Genomic DNA, 16,373 nt, shown 5'->3' with positions numbered 1-16,373 from the left:
GAACGCGATGTCTCCCCTCGCCCTGGCCTCCTTTAACTTCGGCATCAATTCCCTTCTTTTCATCCTCACATACTCGGTGTAATCTTCATTTATGTAAATGTTAGATCCTTTGAGCTTCTTCGCTTGTTGCAATAACTGTGTCTTGTCTTTGTCTTTCATCAACTTCACCAATATCGCCCTCGGACCACGATCAGTATGTTTCCCGATTCTATGAGCCCGCTCCATCTCAATCTCTTGATGAATTTGCAGATTATTTTTCAGAATCTCCTTCACTTTACCTTCTGCCTCCAACCAGCTTTCTCCAGTTGTCTCCATGATTCCCTCAAAGATAAGGTTTTTTCGCTTGGACTGTGCTTCCAGATGCTCCATTCTATCCGTTATAGTCATTAAACTCTCACACGTTCTGTAAACCTCCTCTTTCGCTTCCTTGGCGTGTCTTTTCTGTTCACCCATGGCAGTCTTTATCTCATCCACCTCTCGCTGGGTAAACTGCAGACTCGTTTTTATCTCCTGTATTTCTCTGATCAATTCTTCGAATCTCTTGTTGTTTGTCTCCATAATCAGTTGCACAAAGCCTTTGAAGCACTCCTGCTGTTGGTTCAGCATCGTAATGAATGCTTCTCATGATCCACGACATCTTTAACTTGCGCCGCTCTGTGACATATTTCTTCTGTCTCCATATCATCCGTCACTTCTGATTTATTAGCTCTTTTCCCTCTTTGAGGCATTTAGCAGTTGTAAAGTATGCTCAAAGACTTGAAATATAGAACAGACAAGAGGAGCAGTAAAAACGTCTGCTCTCACTTGCAAACCCGGAAGTCAAGTGAAATTTTAATTCTTAATTTCCAAGAAAACTATTTTCATCCTTTTCATTTACAATACCTTTACAAGGATAGCTGTGGATGAGATAATGTAATGTGTAAAACAACTTTGGGTAAAGTGCAGAGACAAGACATCTTGTGTCACATATACCTGTACAGTACATGAACACACCACATATACATATACATATACATATACATATACATATGTATATTACAGCAAAACACACCCACACACAGAAATTCACTCTGGATTCATTATTGCAGATGAATGTTTATGAGGCTATTAATTGGAAACGAAACACTGAGACACTGTCATGTCTGAAATCAAATCCTGCTATTGTACTATGTACTTACTTCTAACATCCACCTGCTCCATGTTTTCACTGTTGTCGTTTTTAGCCTCACTGTTTGTGGATGTACACGATGAAGCTGAGCCTTGTTTGGTGAAACAGAGGCCATATTCCATTAGCACAGTAAATGCAGAAAAATATTTGGTATAAACAGTACACACTGAACAGATTACTATTGACCTTGTATATTTCACTTTTTGAGGGCTGATGTTTTACATTCAAGACACTCTTAGCCTGTTTGTACTCATGTGGTGAGACATAATTCATATTTGTGAACTGTGGTCTGTCTTCATTCATATCTGTGAAAAATAAAGTCAGTATACAAGTCCAATATACCACATCTGATCTGACATACTGTATGTCCTTGCTAGCTGGGGTTTCAGTACCTGCTGTGTGCTGCTGGGTGATATCTGTGTCTTGTTCTGCCATGTCTTCAAATTAGGACACTCAAGATGGTTAGCTGCATAAAACAAATCATAAATAATATTTTTATTCCTATCCCCGAATACATCCATTCGTTTTAGACAGACTCTCGTCACGTTCAGCTTCCAAATCGATGTTATAAACTGCTTACGTGGCTATTAATAGGGGTAGACTGAAAGTAAGTTTGTACTCTTTAAAATAATCCTCAAGTTTTCAAGTAATACTGGTTTATAATACACAAACCTATGCGGGGGTCACGTTTAGTAAAACTGCCAGTACAAAACAAACAATCAATACCAAACAGGAAGTATAGGAGTCACGGACTTGTCTGTTTTGATGCTTGCTAAAATATTTGGGCGCTAACTTAAGCTGAATTTACTGTACGAGCAGAGAGTAAGCAAAACAAAAACAAAGGCAGTTAGCATTTGTTAATTATTTAGCAAAATAACTAGCGGGTTAGCCTTAACTGTCAGATAATTTAGCTATGGTTAAGCTAGCCCCCGGCTGAGAAGTGCTAAGGCAGTTAGCAATGCAGTAGCATGTCTTTACCCACTAAGAACCGCATTAATGTATATTAATTAAAATACAGATAGCAGTTTACAAATAATTTCTGGTTCTTACCACATGTATAGCCGATCACATCGCCGAGGAGTATGAACCGTTTAGCTAGTTAACGTGTCCTTATCTTTCTACAGTAGGTCCGTGTGTCGCACTGACAAGCGGAACGTTCAACCGTGCCCCTGTTTCTGTACAAATAGTTTCCGGACATCAATAGCGTACGGTCACAAAATACATCCCCTAAGATTTACGGAAATACAGTCGCTTGTCTGTATTAGTGGACACGATGTTTTGTCGTATTATTTAATTGATGTTTCTGGCATCGCTCGGTCGAGTTGTAAACATAAATGGATTCCAAAGCTTCTGAAAACAAGGTTGCTCGCCCCTTGAGACGATCGACACGGCCGTCATCAGTTAGAGGTGAGCTAACGGACTAGCGTTATATGACAGTTAGCTAGCGTTAGCCCTGACTTTAGCTCACTCAGTTTAACAACAGAATGAATGAAATTCACACTTTGATTATCTTTAGCTGACTTTATTAGTGAGCAATGTTCTTAGACTAAAAAATTGCCATAAAACGAGCTTTACGTTAATGGCTAGGAATTTCTTGGTATTTTATGCAGTAACGTTGACGTTACAGTGGAGGGCAGTCACATACTCATTACTGTCTCAATCATTTCTTTCTGTTCATTCTTTAGTATTGAGTTATGAAGCAACCCCCAGGGCTCCTCTTAAGCGAACCAAAAACATGGGCTTAGAAAACCATGCTCCTGTTGCAGGTGACAGTGGATCCGGAGTTGTGGAGAATGGCTCAGAGGATGAAGGTAGAATGCTCCAGTTGGCCCTTTTTGCGACAGCTTAGTTAAAATGATTATTAGCCCTCATTATGCTCTGTTTAAGTCAGTGTAAACAACCAAGATTTATTTCATACCTAACAGATTCTCCTGGCAAGAAGAGACGGCTGGAGACTGGGAGAGCAGTGGGCGGTAGCGGTGATGCGAATGAGATGGATGTCCAAGAGTCAGTTGAGGATATGGAACACAGTCAAGACCCGGGATTGGATATTGGGCAGGATTCCTTTCATGGCTTTCAGGAAAAAATATGCCAAGGTTAGAACTGCAACTCATCATTAAATAATTGATAACTGATTTTATTAACTGTCTGGTAAAATGTATATATTTACAATGCTAAAAAAAAAAAACCACAGGCAACAGATTCTCACATTTGAGAAGATGGAACCAGCCAAGGTTTGATTTGAGACATCAGTTATCAAAATTGTGGTTGATACATTTTCTGTAGATTCACTACCAGGTTAATCAGCTATTTGTTCAGCACTAGTCAAGTAAACAGTGTCTATGGATGTGCAAAAAACAGGTCTAGCAATCCACTTTCACTTTCTCTTTCATCTTATGTATGTTTTTGTATTAGCTTGTGAAGATGAGAAATTTAGCATTTACATCCCACTAAGGGCCTCATCACTTATTGATTATATGTGGCAGAGAAATGGCACAAACACGTTTATGTGTTTTTGTGTGTTTTAATGCATGCAGGTGCTATGAAATAACAAGTGTGACATATTTTCTGTAGGTGTATTCTGGGTGTTTTACTATGACATAAGTCTTGCCAATATCGGATCTAATCATGGGCAGTTGAGCGTTTTTATTTTAATCACAGTTTTCCCTCTGTGTAAAACAGACACCATTGGGGATGTGAATTTATCACCTCGTGTAGTGCTTGGGGAGCGCTGCCGATCTGGTCATGATGTAGCTGAAGATGCAGACTGGATGAAGACCAAGACAGGTATAATGTAGCCCCATTCTGCATGGGGATGATTACATTATGGGAGGATAATACAGCTGTTCTAATCTGGCTTATTTGTTTTTAGTAAAACCATCAACCAAAGGACCTGCAGCCATCACCAAGCCTGCCGTGCAAGACAGATCACTGGTGAATAGACATGATGTGCCAGTCCCCAGAAGCATGGCTGAGTACAAGAGGACGATGGAGGCCAAAGGCAAGAGCACTGGTATTAGAGATGTATTTATTTTACCAGATTTTAGTCAAGATACTTAAGTTGAGCACTTGTTCAGTAGATTTGCATCTCTAAAAATGGTCAGATCTTTAAATTAATACATTTTTGTCTCAACCTTAGTTACACCCAGAGTTAACCACCATGTCACAATTCTCCCGGAGAAGTCTTTCACAACGCGACAACGTTTTAATAACATTCCATTGCAAAAAGAAACTGTTCAGCGCAAGAAACAAGGTATTGCGGCTTTAGCTAAATATTATAGTTCTTATAACATCTATAACATCTAATGACTTTATATTGACACTGATTTGTCATTGATTTAATGAGATTTTCTGTCTTAGAAGGGACAAAGAAAACTGTTGTCATCAAGAGAAGCTCTGGATATTCTTCTAAAGGTAAGGCATAATTACTTTAATTACTTTCTCTTTACATCCAGAAGTTGGGAAGAATCATTCTACATTATGTGCTATACTGCATTTGAACATGATTGTGTGTGCTTTCAGGATTCATGTGGTATTTATGTTGTTTGGTTCTCCTGGTGCTGCTCAGTTCTGCTGCCTTGCTGGCATACAAGAAAATCCAAAAGATTGGAGATCATGGTGGGAAATCATTCAGGTCTGCAAAGGCAGACAAGTTTGCAGATCAGTTGTCAATTCTTGAGGCTCAGTTCCCTAGTCAGCGGCCTGAGTTGTGGAATAGGAGCAGGATCCACCTGCAGAGGCACTTCCAGACAGCCCAGCCCACAGAGCCGGTGAGTCTGATTCTAACTGCGGGCCTCCAAGCCGAGAGGACGCTGCACTGCCTGGCTCAGGGCCTGGCCTCTGCCTTCTCCTCTGCCCTCAACGCCTCTGTCCTCCACATTGATGGAGCCAGCAAAGCTGACCAGGACAGCGATGAGGTGAAGCTGGACATTGACAGCCAACTGCAAGCAGCCTTTGAGGGAGACAAACCTGTTGCAGTCATTCATCGTTTTGAAGAGCTGCCTCCAGGCTCCACACTTATTTTCTATCGCTACTGTGACCATGAGAATGCTGCATATAAGCGGGTGTTCTTGTTGTTTACTGTGCTGCTGCCTCAAGATGAGGTCAGCAGAGAGCAGAGTCTGAAGGATGTAGAGGAAATGGTGCAGGACTATGTCAAGAAGAAGCTGGTGGGCTCCAGCAATCAAACAGCCTTCAATAAGATGGACACTGACAAGTATGGTGGACTCTGGAGCCGCATCTCCCATCTTATCTTGCCTGTGGTGTCTGATAAGGAAGTAGAGCAGAAGGGATGTTCATAATCCAAGCTGGCATCCCAGAGGGATACCACAGTGTCAAGAAGCTTTAAGCTTCTTGACACTGTGGCAGGAGCTATAAAGCTGAAAAGTAAAATTGGACTAACATATGTATTCATATAGACTTCATTTGAATGGTTTAAAATTGGTATTGATATCTTGGGGTCAGAAATAAGCTTCTACTCAAGCAAGCAGTCCAGTGTTTGATTCAGTTTCAATTACAAGATATACACTCGGTTTTTGCATACATGTGCAGGCTTTGTGTAAGGATGTAACACTCGGACCATCATTCCACTTCTAGTGAAGGATATTAAACACACATTCCCATGCAGATTTAGTAGATAACATATACAAAGTATAGTCTGATGTATTTGTTTTCTACATGTTTTGTGTTATAAGTGTGTATAGATAGGACGTTTTTCAACAGATTTTAATGTGTATTTCCAATCTAAGTGGTCAGCATGGATGTCACTGGGTCTTTATTTGGAGCATTACAAAGTGTTTCATTTTCTGTAGACATGCATATTTCTTGTTTTGTTTAAAAAATCCCCAACAACTGATGGCTTACTTTATGTTGCTGTTTAATGTCCCTGTGGAAATGTGTGTTGCTCCATTTAATTGCTCCGTGTGTGCAATTGGATTGGTTTTGCACTAAAATTATTTGGTTTTCATTTAAGTGTGTATATTATCAAGAGTTCTGGCTTTTAATTTTTTGTTTTATAGTATTTTATATTTGTTCTTTCAGAATGTGTTTTTGTGATATATTGTATCTTGTAGTTTAGAATATTTTTTGATAGTTGTGTTTGTACACATGCACATACACACATATAGAAATATAAACCACTGAAGGGTACTTGAAGCATCATCAACCTAAAAACATATGTTCTCACTAAATAATTTGAATTTGAAAATTGATTTTTACTCTTATCACAAAATGTGCCTTAAACAGTCATATGGAGAAGACAAGACTATATTTGAAGTACCAAAACAGCCATTTGATACTGTATCTTCACAACAACAACAGAACTCCAATGAGGTTTCTTGCTCATACATTTTTAAAATTTTGTCTAATTTAAATGTATCATAAAAAGTTTTCTTTCCTCTGATGTCACTCATTCTTTTAATGTTGTCACCATGAGATGAATTTTCTGTTGTTTATATAAACACCTGGATATTTTTCAATAAAGATTATTTTGATAACTAACAGTTAATTATCTAAACCATGTTGTGCTTAGACTGGGTATGTATGTTTTAAATTTCTGAAACAGTGGTATAGAAGTCCTCAGACTGTATAGCACTCCTGCTGACAAGAGAGCTGTTTTTGTAAAGTAGCCTTAACGTGATACTAACAGTGTTACAACACACTAAATGTATTGTATCAAGTTTAGGAACAAGGAAGTTACCAAGTTCCAGTTAAGAGATGTGACTTGGATGTGAGATGTGAGATGTGATTATCATTAAGAAGCAGTAGAGTTCAAAGGTTCACTTCACAACTGCATGATTTTTACAAACCCTTACTGTCTAACTTCTCCACATCAACCTATCAAAGTCTGTTTTTTTTGTTTTTTTTTTTGCTTTTCTGAGAAGTGGTTATGAAATGAACATTAATGCCAGATGGCGAAACGGTTTCAGTGCGGTGAATAAACAAGGAAGTTACAGCAAGTCATTTTCCAAGGAACTGATAAGCATGCTTTCTTAACATGGTGGAGGTTTAATGACTGACTGAGTCAACAGCCTGAAAGTTGACATACTGTAAATTGCTTGTTAATAATGAAAAATGATCAGTGAGTCTTGTTATGTAGACACTAAGGTAGCTAAAATGGCTGGGGATAAAAGATTAGAAACCAAAATATTTTTTAAGTTGCATGTATAAATGTTATGTTTCACTTAGAAAATAACTGATATATCTGTGATTTTACTTATAAACCATTTTGATACATGAACCAGAAACATAACAAAAACAGTCGGTTTTTATTGACTGATTTTTATTATGTAGAATTAAAGACAAATTATTGATTGAACTGTCTATTGTCAAAAGAATTTTTAATAAAGCAACAAAGTCAGTGGAATCTTTTTAAGTAATTTACTTTACTTGCCGCAAGGAGACAAGTCAACACAATAGTACAGAGTTGTCTGATTGAGCTAGGTTTCATACAGCATAGTAAAAAGGCATACCCTGATAACGCAATCTAGAAGATAATCATACTGGAACACATGTTTAGCCTGTGTTGTGCCTCTCTTCATCTTGAACATCCTGTAGTTGAGTATATCACAGCACACAGAGTTTCACATGAAAGACAGAAAATGTCCTTCAGGCCTACACAGCCAGTTTCTCACATGGCTCTGTTCTGAAAGTTTAAAACACATTAAATAGCATAAATCATGTTTAATAACAGAATTTTTCATAACATCTATTAAAGTACCAAGGAATATTAATATCTTGATATTCAAGTTTTTTATATTCTTACACACTGAACAATGAGAATTTCCATGGCATCGTATAGTCCATGTAATACATCAGTCCAGCATTTTCAGATTGGGCAACTTTATTGTTATTTTGAATCAACACTTATTTACAGCTCAAGTACCAACCAGAGAAACACAATGTTGCAATATGTTTTAATGACCTTTACAAAAGCTACGCTTTGTAATCACTAATGAATAACTTTAAAATGTATGATAAAATATAATATATAAAACTAAGCATCAACATTCCAACACATCTTCATGTGTCTTGGTGCAAAACCTTATTATTTTTCTGAACACCCAAATATTCCAACAATGATAGCGATATTGAAAGCCATGGCTCCAACACTGATGATCGCTGAAACACCAACAACAGTTGCTTTGGCTGCAGTGAGCTGCTTCTGAAATTCAGAGATGCATAAATGGGCATTGTTACTGTAATGCATGATATTTTATGTTATTAACATGTTACATTGTCATCATGTGACAGGCTGTCACCTTTTTTCTCTGTTGTGTTGATCTCTGTTGTGTCAGTCCCTGTAGAGTAAATTCCTCACTATTTTGTGAACCGCCTGTAACAGAAAATAGTGATCATTATGCTCTTAATACAAATCCATAATATGTTTACTGCTTAGTATGTTCAAACAGCTACACACTGCTATAAGTCATTCACCTGTTGTGTGTCTGCCCACTGTTGTTTGGCTCTGAATACTGGCTACAAAAACCCAGATTATGGACAGGAAAATCCATGCTGTGTCAGCGGCCATCACTTTTATAAGCCAAGACTCTTCGATGTTCTTGCTGCAGTTGTCAGTCTCATACACACCGATAAACGTGACAGCAACTGTGTGTAAAACAGATTTAGAAATAAATCATTACAGTAAACAGGCAGTGACAACTCTGTTAAGATAGTGCAAGCTGTGACATCAGTTAGCATGCCTATGCTGTTTTAAAGATATAGTATGACATAAACAAGATATACTGTGTCAATTAGTGAGGTGTTGTGGTGCTCCTAGGCAGACTTTGTTGCCCTCAGACAGAGCCAGGCTAGCTGCTTCCCCTTGTTTCCAGTGCTTGTGCTGATCTATGCTACCTAGCTTCATAGTTACCATCCAGCTAGCAAAGAGGTATCAATCTTCTCATCTTACTCTTGGCAAGAAAGCAAACAAATATATTCCCCCAAATGTCACATTATTACTTTAAATACAGCAAGTCTTTTCAAGTGAAAAATGAATGCTCTGTAAGTTTAGAATCAAATGAATTTCCATACTTGTAAAAACCACATGAATGACAGAGCACACTTTGACAGCAAGGTTACACATCTTCTTCCTTGAACAGAACAAAAGAGATACAAAACCAGTTGTACACAACGTGTTGATGTAAGGGTCAAGTCAAACATTCGGTCAGAGGAAGAGGAGTTAAACGTACAGTTCAAGACTGGGTCCCCATGGCACAGAGACGATTACCAGCTCAATGAAATTAATCACTAAAACCACACACACAAGAGCAACAAGTGTAACCTAAAACACACAGAGACAGACATAGAGACACACATGTTAAAAATAACCACAGAACAATTAAAAATGTTGACATAGACATACAGAAGTGTTGTACATCAGTAATTATTACTCACTTTATTGGAATCTCCTTCATTAAACAATACCAAAGCCGCTATTTCCGTTGCTGCACAAAGTACACCGCACAGTATTATTAGCCCCTACAAAAAACAAACAAACAAAAATCCAGTTTTAATTATTGTAATAAACCTGAATATTTAGTGTTCATTTAGTCTTTGTCTTCGAAGGCACAGATACATAAGCACAGCGTACTGGCTGAGCCTATACAAATGCCATAGAGCATATAACTTATGCTGATTGGTTATATGTTGAAACCCACTAAACAATGGAAACAGAGGAATTCAGAAAATATATGCAGTATATGCACTAAAACAAAATACAAATAATAAACTGAAATTTGAATTACAACCACAAACTAAATAACACATTTCTGATACTGTTTAGTCATTTAATGTATTTCAATTGTCTCATTACTTCGCTCTGTAGTAATTTTTTTTACACATAGAGATGGGGTGTGCCGTTTTAGCATCTTGGCAATTCAAAGTACTGTATATATTGTACTTACACAGGAGGGAGTCACTGAAACAATACCAGTATGCTGGATGAGGAACTCTAGAAAGTGGAACAAAAGCCCTGCAACTCATGCCTTACCTTATTTAGAGGGTGAAAAACTGGGCTGTTGGTGAGAGTGTTGTCTATATTATACAGTCCCTGCAGACACAGAGTGACAGAGCATTAAATCGTCTTGTATCACAATGATAACCACGCCATGCCTTTGGTAGGGCCATTGTTTAACAGCAATTACTGGGTGACATGAGTTTATATACTGTACCATTTTCATGACCACGAAAACACAGTCGAAACTTGTCATCGTAATACCTGCTCGCTGAGGAGAAATCAAGAGAAAGAAGGATTCGCTGTGTAAATAAAACTGAGGAAGTTTTTATATTTATACATAGATTTTTGCACAATGTCAAAAATGTAAATCAAATCCACCTGTGTGTCCCTCCTTATTGGCCTGGATACTTGTCCAGTAGGTGAGGTACTAGATGCAGTACTTGCAATAGAAAGTAAACTTGGCTCTGTAGTACTTGTTGTAGTACTTGGTGTTGTGCTACTTGTTGACATATTTGATGTTATGGTACTTGTAGCACTTTGTGTTGCGGTTGTTGTTGTAGTATTTAGAGTTGTGGTCCTTTTTGAGGTGCTTGGTGTTATGGTACTTGTTGTAGTGCTTGGTGTTGTGATACTCGTAGTACTCGGTGTTCTGTTACTTGTTTTAGTACTTGCCATTGTGCTGCTTGTTGAAGTATTTGGTGTTGTGGTACTTGCTGTAGCACTTTGTGTTGCAGTTGTTGTTGTAGTACTTGTTGTTGTAGTATTTAGAGTTGTGGTCCTTTTTGAGGTGCTTGGTGTTATGGTACTTGTTGTAGTGCTTGGTGTTGTGATACTTGTAGTACTCGGTGTTCTGTTACTTGTTTTAGTACTTGCCATTGTGCTGCTTGTTGAAGTATTTGGTGTTGTGGTACTTGCTGTAGCACTTTGTGTTGCAGTTGTTGTTGTAGCACTTGTTGTAGTATTTAGAGTTGTGGTCCTTGTTGAGGTGCTTGGTGTTGTGGTACTTGTGGTTTGTGGAAGTGGGGTGGAAATCACTGAGGTCCAGTATCTTGAAAAAGTCTGAAGAAATGTGGCTCTGAAACATGTCAGACAGGAACAGATGTTAATGTAATGCCTTATGCACTGCACTGTAAGATAAAATAAATCTGGAGCAACTTAGTTTTGGAGCACAGTCAAAGGGTATGAATACTTTAAAAGTAACCTGAAAACGATGTCTGAGTTTTCTCCCTGTGCTGTCCAGTTAACGCTGATTGAAGTCTTGTCGAGATTGTTGTTGTTACTAACAGCTGAGTCCTGAAGAGAGTGACAGACAGCTCTGATGACTTGAAGTTAATTTGATTGTCACTGTAACTGACATGGGAAGTAGGAATATATCAATATTAACTGTAAAAATTATGAATTTGGACAGTTGCTTACTGCTGATCCATTACAGCCCAGGAGTTGTCCAAAACTAGTGTCAAGCAAGATAAATCTTCCAACAGGACGGTCTTTATTCTTTTGAGCTTCCAACATAAACCCCCGAAATGCCACTGATGTCTTGCTTTTGAGAAAAACTGTAAAATTATTTGAAGATTGATCAGGGTGAAAGTGAACTGACAGAAAATGAAGACAGTCATAGTAATACCCTTGCTATAATAAGTAAATGACCAGTGCAACAAAGACTGATAGTGACAGACAAGCTGCCAGGAAAAGGGGACCAAGAGTTTGCATACCTGTAATAGGCTCTCCCCTACTGACAGGTAGGGTCCTGACCTCAAAGGGTGCTTCAGTGTTCTGTGGAGGAATTTGTTTGTTGTTGTTGTCCAAATGTACAGGTAACATTGATGTACATGACTGTGGGAAATTTCCATTTGAAAACCCATGCACCATTGTGAGGATATTAAGGCCAATCACAGTCCACATCCACATCTGTAAAACAAGTGTGCAATGTCATCTGTAAATGCCATAAGCCAAATATGAACATGTACTTTTTATGCTTCTTCATCAACATGCAGTCACTGAGAATTATTAACCTTAGCCTGAAACACTGTTACAGTGATAACCAGCTAATGCATTAGTACCATAAGTATCTGTTTAGTTTTTTACTACACACTTCAAAGAGTATTTATATTTCAAGCACTATGTCTGGTGAAGATCACAGACTGCTCATCACCTGGCTAATTAACCCTAGGGTGAAACATGGGGGTGTCAGCAGGGACAGGGAGGCTGGTCAGAACTAAGGGAAGGATGAATTCAGCCAGAAAGGCACGTGAAGACAACCTGCTCCAAAGTGCGTATACAAAGCTTGCAAATGGTCTTATACTTGTTTAGTGCTTTTCCATGAATTTAAGCACACTCAAAGCACTTTCACCAAATTTGGATCACAAACATTCCCACACTCACACTCTGGTAGACAGCCACCGGGATCAACTTGGGGTTCAGTGTCACACTCAAATACACTTCAACATGTGGACAGGAGAAGCTGGGAATCAAACCGCCATCGCTCCCTTTAGGAGGCAGCCCACTCTATTCCTGATACTCTAAGTGCAAATCTGTTAAAAAACATGTTTTCACTTTATCATTATGGTTTGTCAAGTGTATATTGATGAGCAAAATGGCAGTTTTATCCATTTAAAGCAAAATCAATAACACAGTAAAGTGTACAAAGGGTTTGAATGCTTTCTGAATCAACTAATACATTTTACAGTTGGCTTTCTTGGTTCCAGCACACTGGCTTTAAATGACAAAGATTAACAGTACTAGTAAAGGTGTTAAAGCTTTAAGGTTGTTTGGCAGCACCTACAGTGCCCTAATTTTTGAACAGTACAGTTGGACAACAACAGCACCACAGTTCCCACACTCTTCAACAAACATGGGTGTTAACACAGAATTGCTACAAATAATAAAATGTGTATATAAATTTCTTTTGAAAAATACAAATAATTTAAACATTAGGTCTAAAGGAAATAGCAAGAGTTTCAGAAATCTCTAACACTGAATATACAACTTTAAGATATCAGTGGTAAATAATCAAACATAGAATGATAGTAACAACTCTTTGCTCTTACCTTAAAGTAAGCCACTTGTATGCAATGTCCACTACCATCAAACCATATGATGTCAAATTGGACTCTTGGTGAAAAGATTATGTTCAAGTTGCTTTAAGAAAAAGAGAAGATGAATGAATGTCTTTGCAGACAGAGCTTCACCTTCCAGGACAGTTAGATATGTAATAAAGACTGAAGAGCAGAGCAACAAACTCAGTGACTGAATAAGGAAGTTAGAAGTGCACCCACCCACATGTACAAGTAAAGTGGCAAAATACAGTTTGCATTTACTTGTGATCAGACCTACCATATACCTCAGTTTATTGCTAACAGCGTACAGGCTCCTTATCTGCTCCTGTCAGTCTTCCTTGGGAGCCCTTTCATGATCGTTCTCAAATTAAACACCTTCACTGATTGTTTACAAAGTGTGTCTTTGTGTGCACATCTGGCTTCCGAGTCCTACTTCCGAAGGTAGAGTTACTGTTATATACTGTATGTATAGTACGTATAGCACATATAGCACAAGAAACCTCCTTCTTCGACTAGACTCTAGGAGTCCACAGTCCTTTTAATGCATCACTGTACTGTAATCACTGTACTGTAATCATAAGAAAGACATTGCCTGGCAAAATGTGACTCAGCCAAAGCATGATATCACTCAGGGTTAAGGAAGAAGAAACTCAATAGAAGGTGCTCATGTTGACATAAGGCCACACCTTCTGAAAGCAATATAGTCATAATACAAGATAGATTCAAGTCAGCAGTTCCAGTAGAAAAACAGTCCCTTGATGAAAACTTCAAATCAAAATAGCTGCTAATTGAAAAACAATTTATAATGACCTGAAAAAAACTTAGAAAAAAAAGTTATAAAATATAAATATATTACAATTCAAAGTTCTTGACAGTATTAATGATTCAACAAAGCAAAATATTTGCATAATAATGGTCACTGATCAAAAGGGGCAGTGCAACTTCTGTGCAATGGGTGTGTCCAGACTGATGTGTACCGCAAAAGCTGAGTGCTTGATGGCTGAAGAGGATCCACTGCCAAAAGAGAGAGAAAAAGAGAGAGAGAAACAAGAACAATAAAAAATACAGTTGTACTGTACTGTTGCACCAGCACACGGATCAGCAAATCTGATGCAATTCTGCAAAGATTGCACTGCATACTAAATGACTTCTTGTTATTTTTATGTGACATTTAGGTTTTGTTCTTTTTTTAATGTCTATGCTGTTTGCATAGTGCTTTATTTATCAGATTTTACACATTGCTCTTGTCTAGAAGAGGTGTCATATGAAGAAGTGTCTAAATACTGTTGTTGGCTTTGGTTCTTCTTACCATTGCTAACTCTGAGAGACGAGGCAGTCCAAGTAACTTCAAAACAATGCTGATTTATTCAAAGGATCACAGGTAAAATTAACATTACACACGCAGGCATCTTGCACCTCCAACCTGCACACAGGCAGATGTAAGATGAAAGACCCTGAACCCACCAGGCCTATACATTATATCCCTTCGGTTGGGCTAGCCCCATACTACACAGAAACACCAACCGGGACGTCTCTGTTGCCAGCTTTGCAGCTGGTCATAGCAGTAGTCAAAACATGAAGCAAATCAATGTGTGTGTGTCTGTTGATTAAGTGGTGTGTAACTAAAAACATTCTCACGACCTCTAGTACATGTCGTGACTTAAACATGAGAACATATTATGGCTAAGGCTACAGTTATACATGTTGTAATAATAATATTAAACACCCTGTCTGCTGACAGTCATCAACTCTTCTCTCTAGTTATCCTTGACCAGATGTACCCTGTAGAAACTCATAAGTATGACTAAGCATTTAACAGTCTAACTAGACATCCTATCTCCACTAAACATTTCTAATACATAAAGTATCTATCCAATTTCTATCTGACTAAAAATACCTAACACTGTCTAAATACAGATCTGGGCAGATTGAAAAGACACCAAGTTTTAAAATCCCATCTAGTTCTTTTTATAGCACAAAGGGACTAACAGATGCAACTCTGCCCTTCCGAACCATTCAAGGGCAAAATACATTTTGACATATTTAACATGATTATCCAGTCAGTTTTATTAAATTGAACACTTCCCCACATGTAAACCACATGAAAATTAATAACTGAACAGCTTAAAATTTGGATAGATTGTTAACATACAAGCATATTGTGTGAGTGTGTGACGGTTGAATTACTACTGGAAAAAAAAAAAGTGATAATAAGTTGTATCTACAGAGCACCTGGTGCCAGCATAGAAAAGTTTAATGAGTGGATGGAAGAAAATTACCTGACACTAAGTCATAAACTAATGTTCATATGTGGTGACTTCAATATAGATTTGTTAGATCCTAACAAGCACACAGGAACTGAGGAGTTTATTAACACAATATACAGATGCAGTTTATACCCAAAAATTACAAAACCAAGTAGAGTAACAACTCAGCATGCAACATTAATCGATAATATATTTACCAATGTTCTGGATAGTAAAATGACAAGTGGACTACTTATAAATGATATTAGTGATCATCTACCAGTATTTGTGGTTCATGAGGGCCAGTATAGAAAAGAAAGGCCTAAAACAAATTTTTTCTACAGGAGGGTGATGAATGAACATGCGGTAAGGAGGCTAAAAGAGGATTTCTTGGGGCAAAATTGGGAACCAGTTTACAGAGAGGATGACTTAGATAAAGCATATGAGAAATTTTTAAATATATTTAAGAATGTATACGACAGGAACTGTCCTCGTAAGCAGTATAAATATAAAAGGAATTACAGTGGGAAACGGTGGATAAGTAAGGGATTACAGAATGCATGCAAAAAGAAGAATGCGTTATACAAGAAATTCATAAAGGACAGATCAAAGAAGGCGGAAGAAAGATATAAGTCATACAAGAACAAATTAACTGCATTATTGAGGATATGTAAGAAACTATATTATTCTAAAGTATTAGAGGATAATATAAATAACATGAGAGGTACGTGGAATATATTAAATAAATTGATTAGAAACAGTTCCAGCAAGAGTAACTACCCTCAATATTTTATGGATAATGATACACAGGTCAATAAAATGGAGGATGTAGTTGAAAAGTTTAATAGGTTCTTTGTGAATGTTGGTCCTGGTTTAGCAAAAAGTATCTGTACAGATGATACATCCATCACTATAAATAATAATACAATCGAAAGGAACATGAGTTC

General features: G+C 37.8%; 3 protein-coding genes across 10 annotated transcripts in view; 1 reads left to right on the top strand and 2 right to left on the bottom strand.

Annotated features, from left to right (window-relative positions):
* The window catches only part of LOC109964063 (torsin-1A-interacting protein 2-like), a 9,682-nt gene extending 7,334 nt beyond the window's left edge, over positions 1-2,348 (bottom strand). For 2 of the 6 annotated variants that reach the window (XM_020607100.1, XM_020607099.1), the window contains exons 1-3: positions 2,219-2,348; positions 1,561-1,634; positions 1,179-1,259 (exon numbers count right to left, since the gene is read on the bottom strand). In XM_020607100.1, the coding sequence (XP_020462756.1) occupies positions 1,179-1,259; positions 1,561-1,603 (124 nt within the window). In that variant the 5' untranslated portion in view covers positions 1,604-1,634; positions 2,219-2,348. The remainder of the gene's footprint in view (positions 1-1,178; positions 1,260-1,560; positions 1,635-2,218) is intronic. The other 4 variants (XM_020607101.1, XM_020607103.1, XM_020607102.1 and 1 more) reach the window with 3 other exon arrangements.
* A 135-nt stretch (positions 2,349-2,483) lies between these two features.
* LOC109964061 (torsin-1A-interacting protein 2-like) lies at positions 2,484-7,420 on the top strand. Of its 3 annotated transcripts, none has more exons than XM_020607094.1 (8): positions 2,484-2,575; positions 2,935-2,979; positions 3,094-3,264; positions 3,851-3,955; positions 4,041-4,181; positions 4,308-4,421; positions 4,529-4,582; positions 4,691-7,420. In XM_020607094.1, the coding sequence occupies exons 1-8, from the start codon at positions 2,503-2,505 to the stop codon at positions 5,467-5,469; spliced, it is 1,482 nt and encodes a 493-aa protein (XP_020462750.1). In that variant the 5' UTR covers positions 2,484-2,502; the 3' UTR covers positions 5,470-7,420. The 3 variants fall into 3 exon arrangements, with proteins under 3 accessions (XP_020462750.1, XP_020462749.1, XP_020462748.1); XM_020607093.1 differs by having other exon boundaries at positions 2,854-2,979; positions 4,041-4,169; positions 4,691-6,711; XM_020607092.1 differs by having other exon boundaries at positions 2,854-2,979; positions 4,691-6,690.
* A 180-nt stretch (positions 7,421-7,600) lies between these two features.
* Positions 7,601-12,579, bottom strand: LOC109964042 (filamentous growth regulator 23-like). The gene is made up of 13 exons (XM_020607059.1): positions 12,507-12,579; positions 11,837-12,032; positions 11,541-11,677; positions 11,326-11,417; positions 10,503-11,199; positions 10,339-10,392; positions 10,158-10,217; positions 9,563-9,646; positions 9,358-9,449; positions 9,200-9,258; positions 8,603-8,773; positions 8,428-8,501; positions 7,601-8,330 (listed from the first exon to the last, which is right to left on the bottom strand). Exons 2-13 carry the CDS (start codon positions 12,030-12,032, stop codon positions 8,214-8,216), a joined length of 1,833 nt encoding a protein of 610 aa, XP_020462715.1. The 5' UTR covers positions 12,507-12,579; the 3' UTR covers positions 7,601-8,213.
* Between the last annotated feature and the right edge of the window lie 3,794 nt (positions 12,580-16,373).

This window comes from Monopterus albus, unplaced genomic scaffold, assembly GCF_001952655.1.
Source record: "Monopterus albus unplaced genomic scaffold, M_albus_1.0 scaffold83.1, whole genome shotgun sequence".
Taxonomy (NCBI): Eukaryota; Metazoa; Chordata; class Actinopteri; order Synbranchiformes; family Synbranchidae; genus Monopterus; species Monopterus albus.
The sequence above is the reverse complement of the archived record's forward strand: the minus strand, read 5'-3'. Positions and strand labels throughout refer to the sequence as shown.

Coding starts and splice junctions, on each gene's coding strand:
- LOC109964042 (XM_020607059.1), bottom strand. CDS start 12,032: ATGTGGATGTGGACTGTGATTGGCCTTAATATCCTCACAATGGTGCAT. Junction 8,774..9,199: donor CATTCATGTGGTTTTTACAA/GTATGGAAATTC, acceptor TTTTACACACAG/TTGCTGTCACGTTTATCGGT. Junction 8,502..8,602: donor AGTGGGCAGACACACAACAG/GTGAATGACTTA, acceptor TTTCTGTTACAG/GCGGTTCACAAAATAGTGAG.
- LOC109964061 (XM_020607092.1), top strand. CDS start 2,503: ATGGATTCCAAAGCTTCTGAAAACAAGGTTGCTCGCCCCTTGAGACGA. Junction 3,956..4,040: donor CTGGATGAAGACCAAGACAG/GTATAATGTAGC, acceptor ATTTGTTTTTAG/TAAAACCATCAACCAAAGGA. Junction 4,583..4,690: donor CTCTGGATATTCTTCTAAAG/GTAAGGCATAAT, acceptor GTGTGCTTTCAG/GATTCATGTGGTATTTATGT.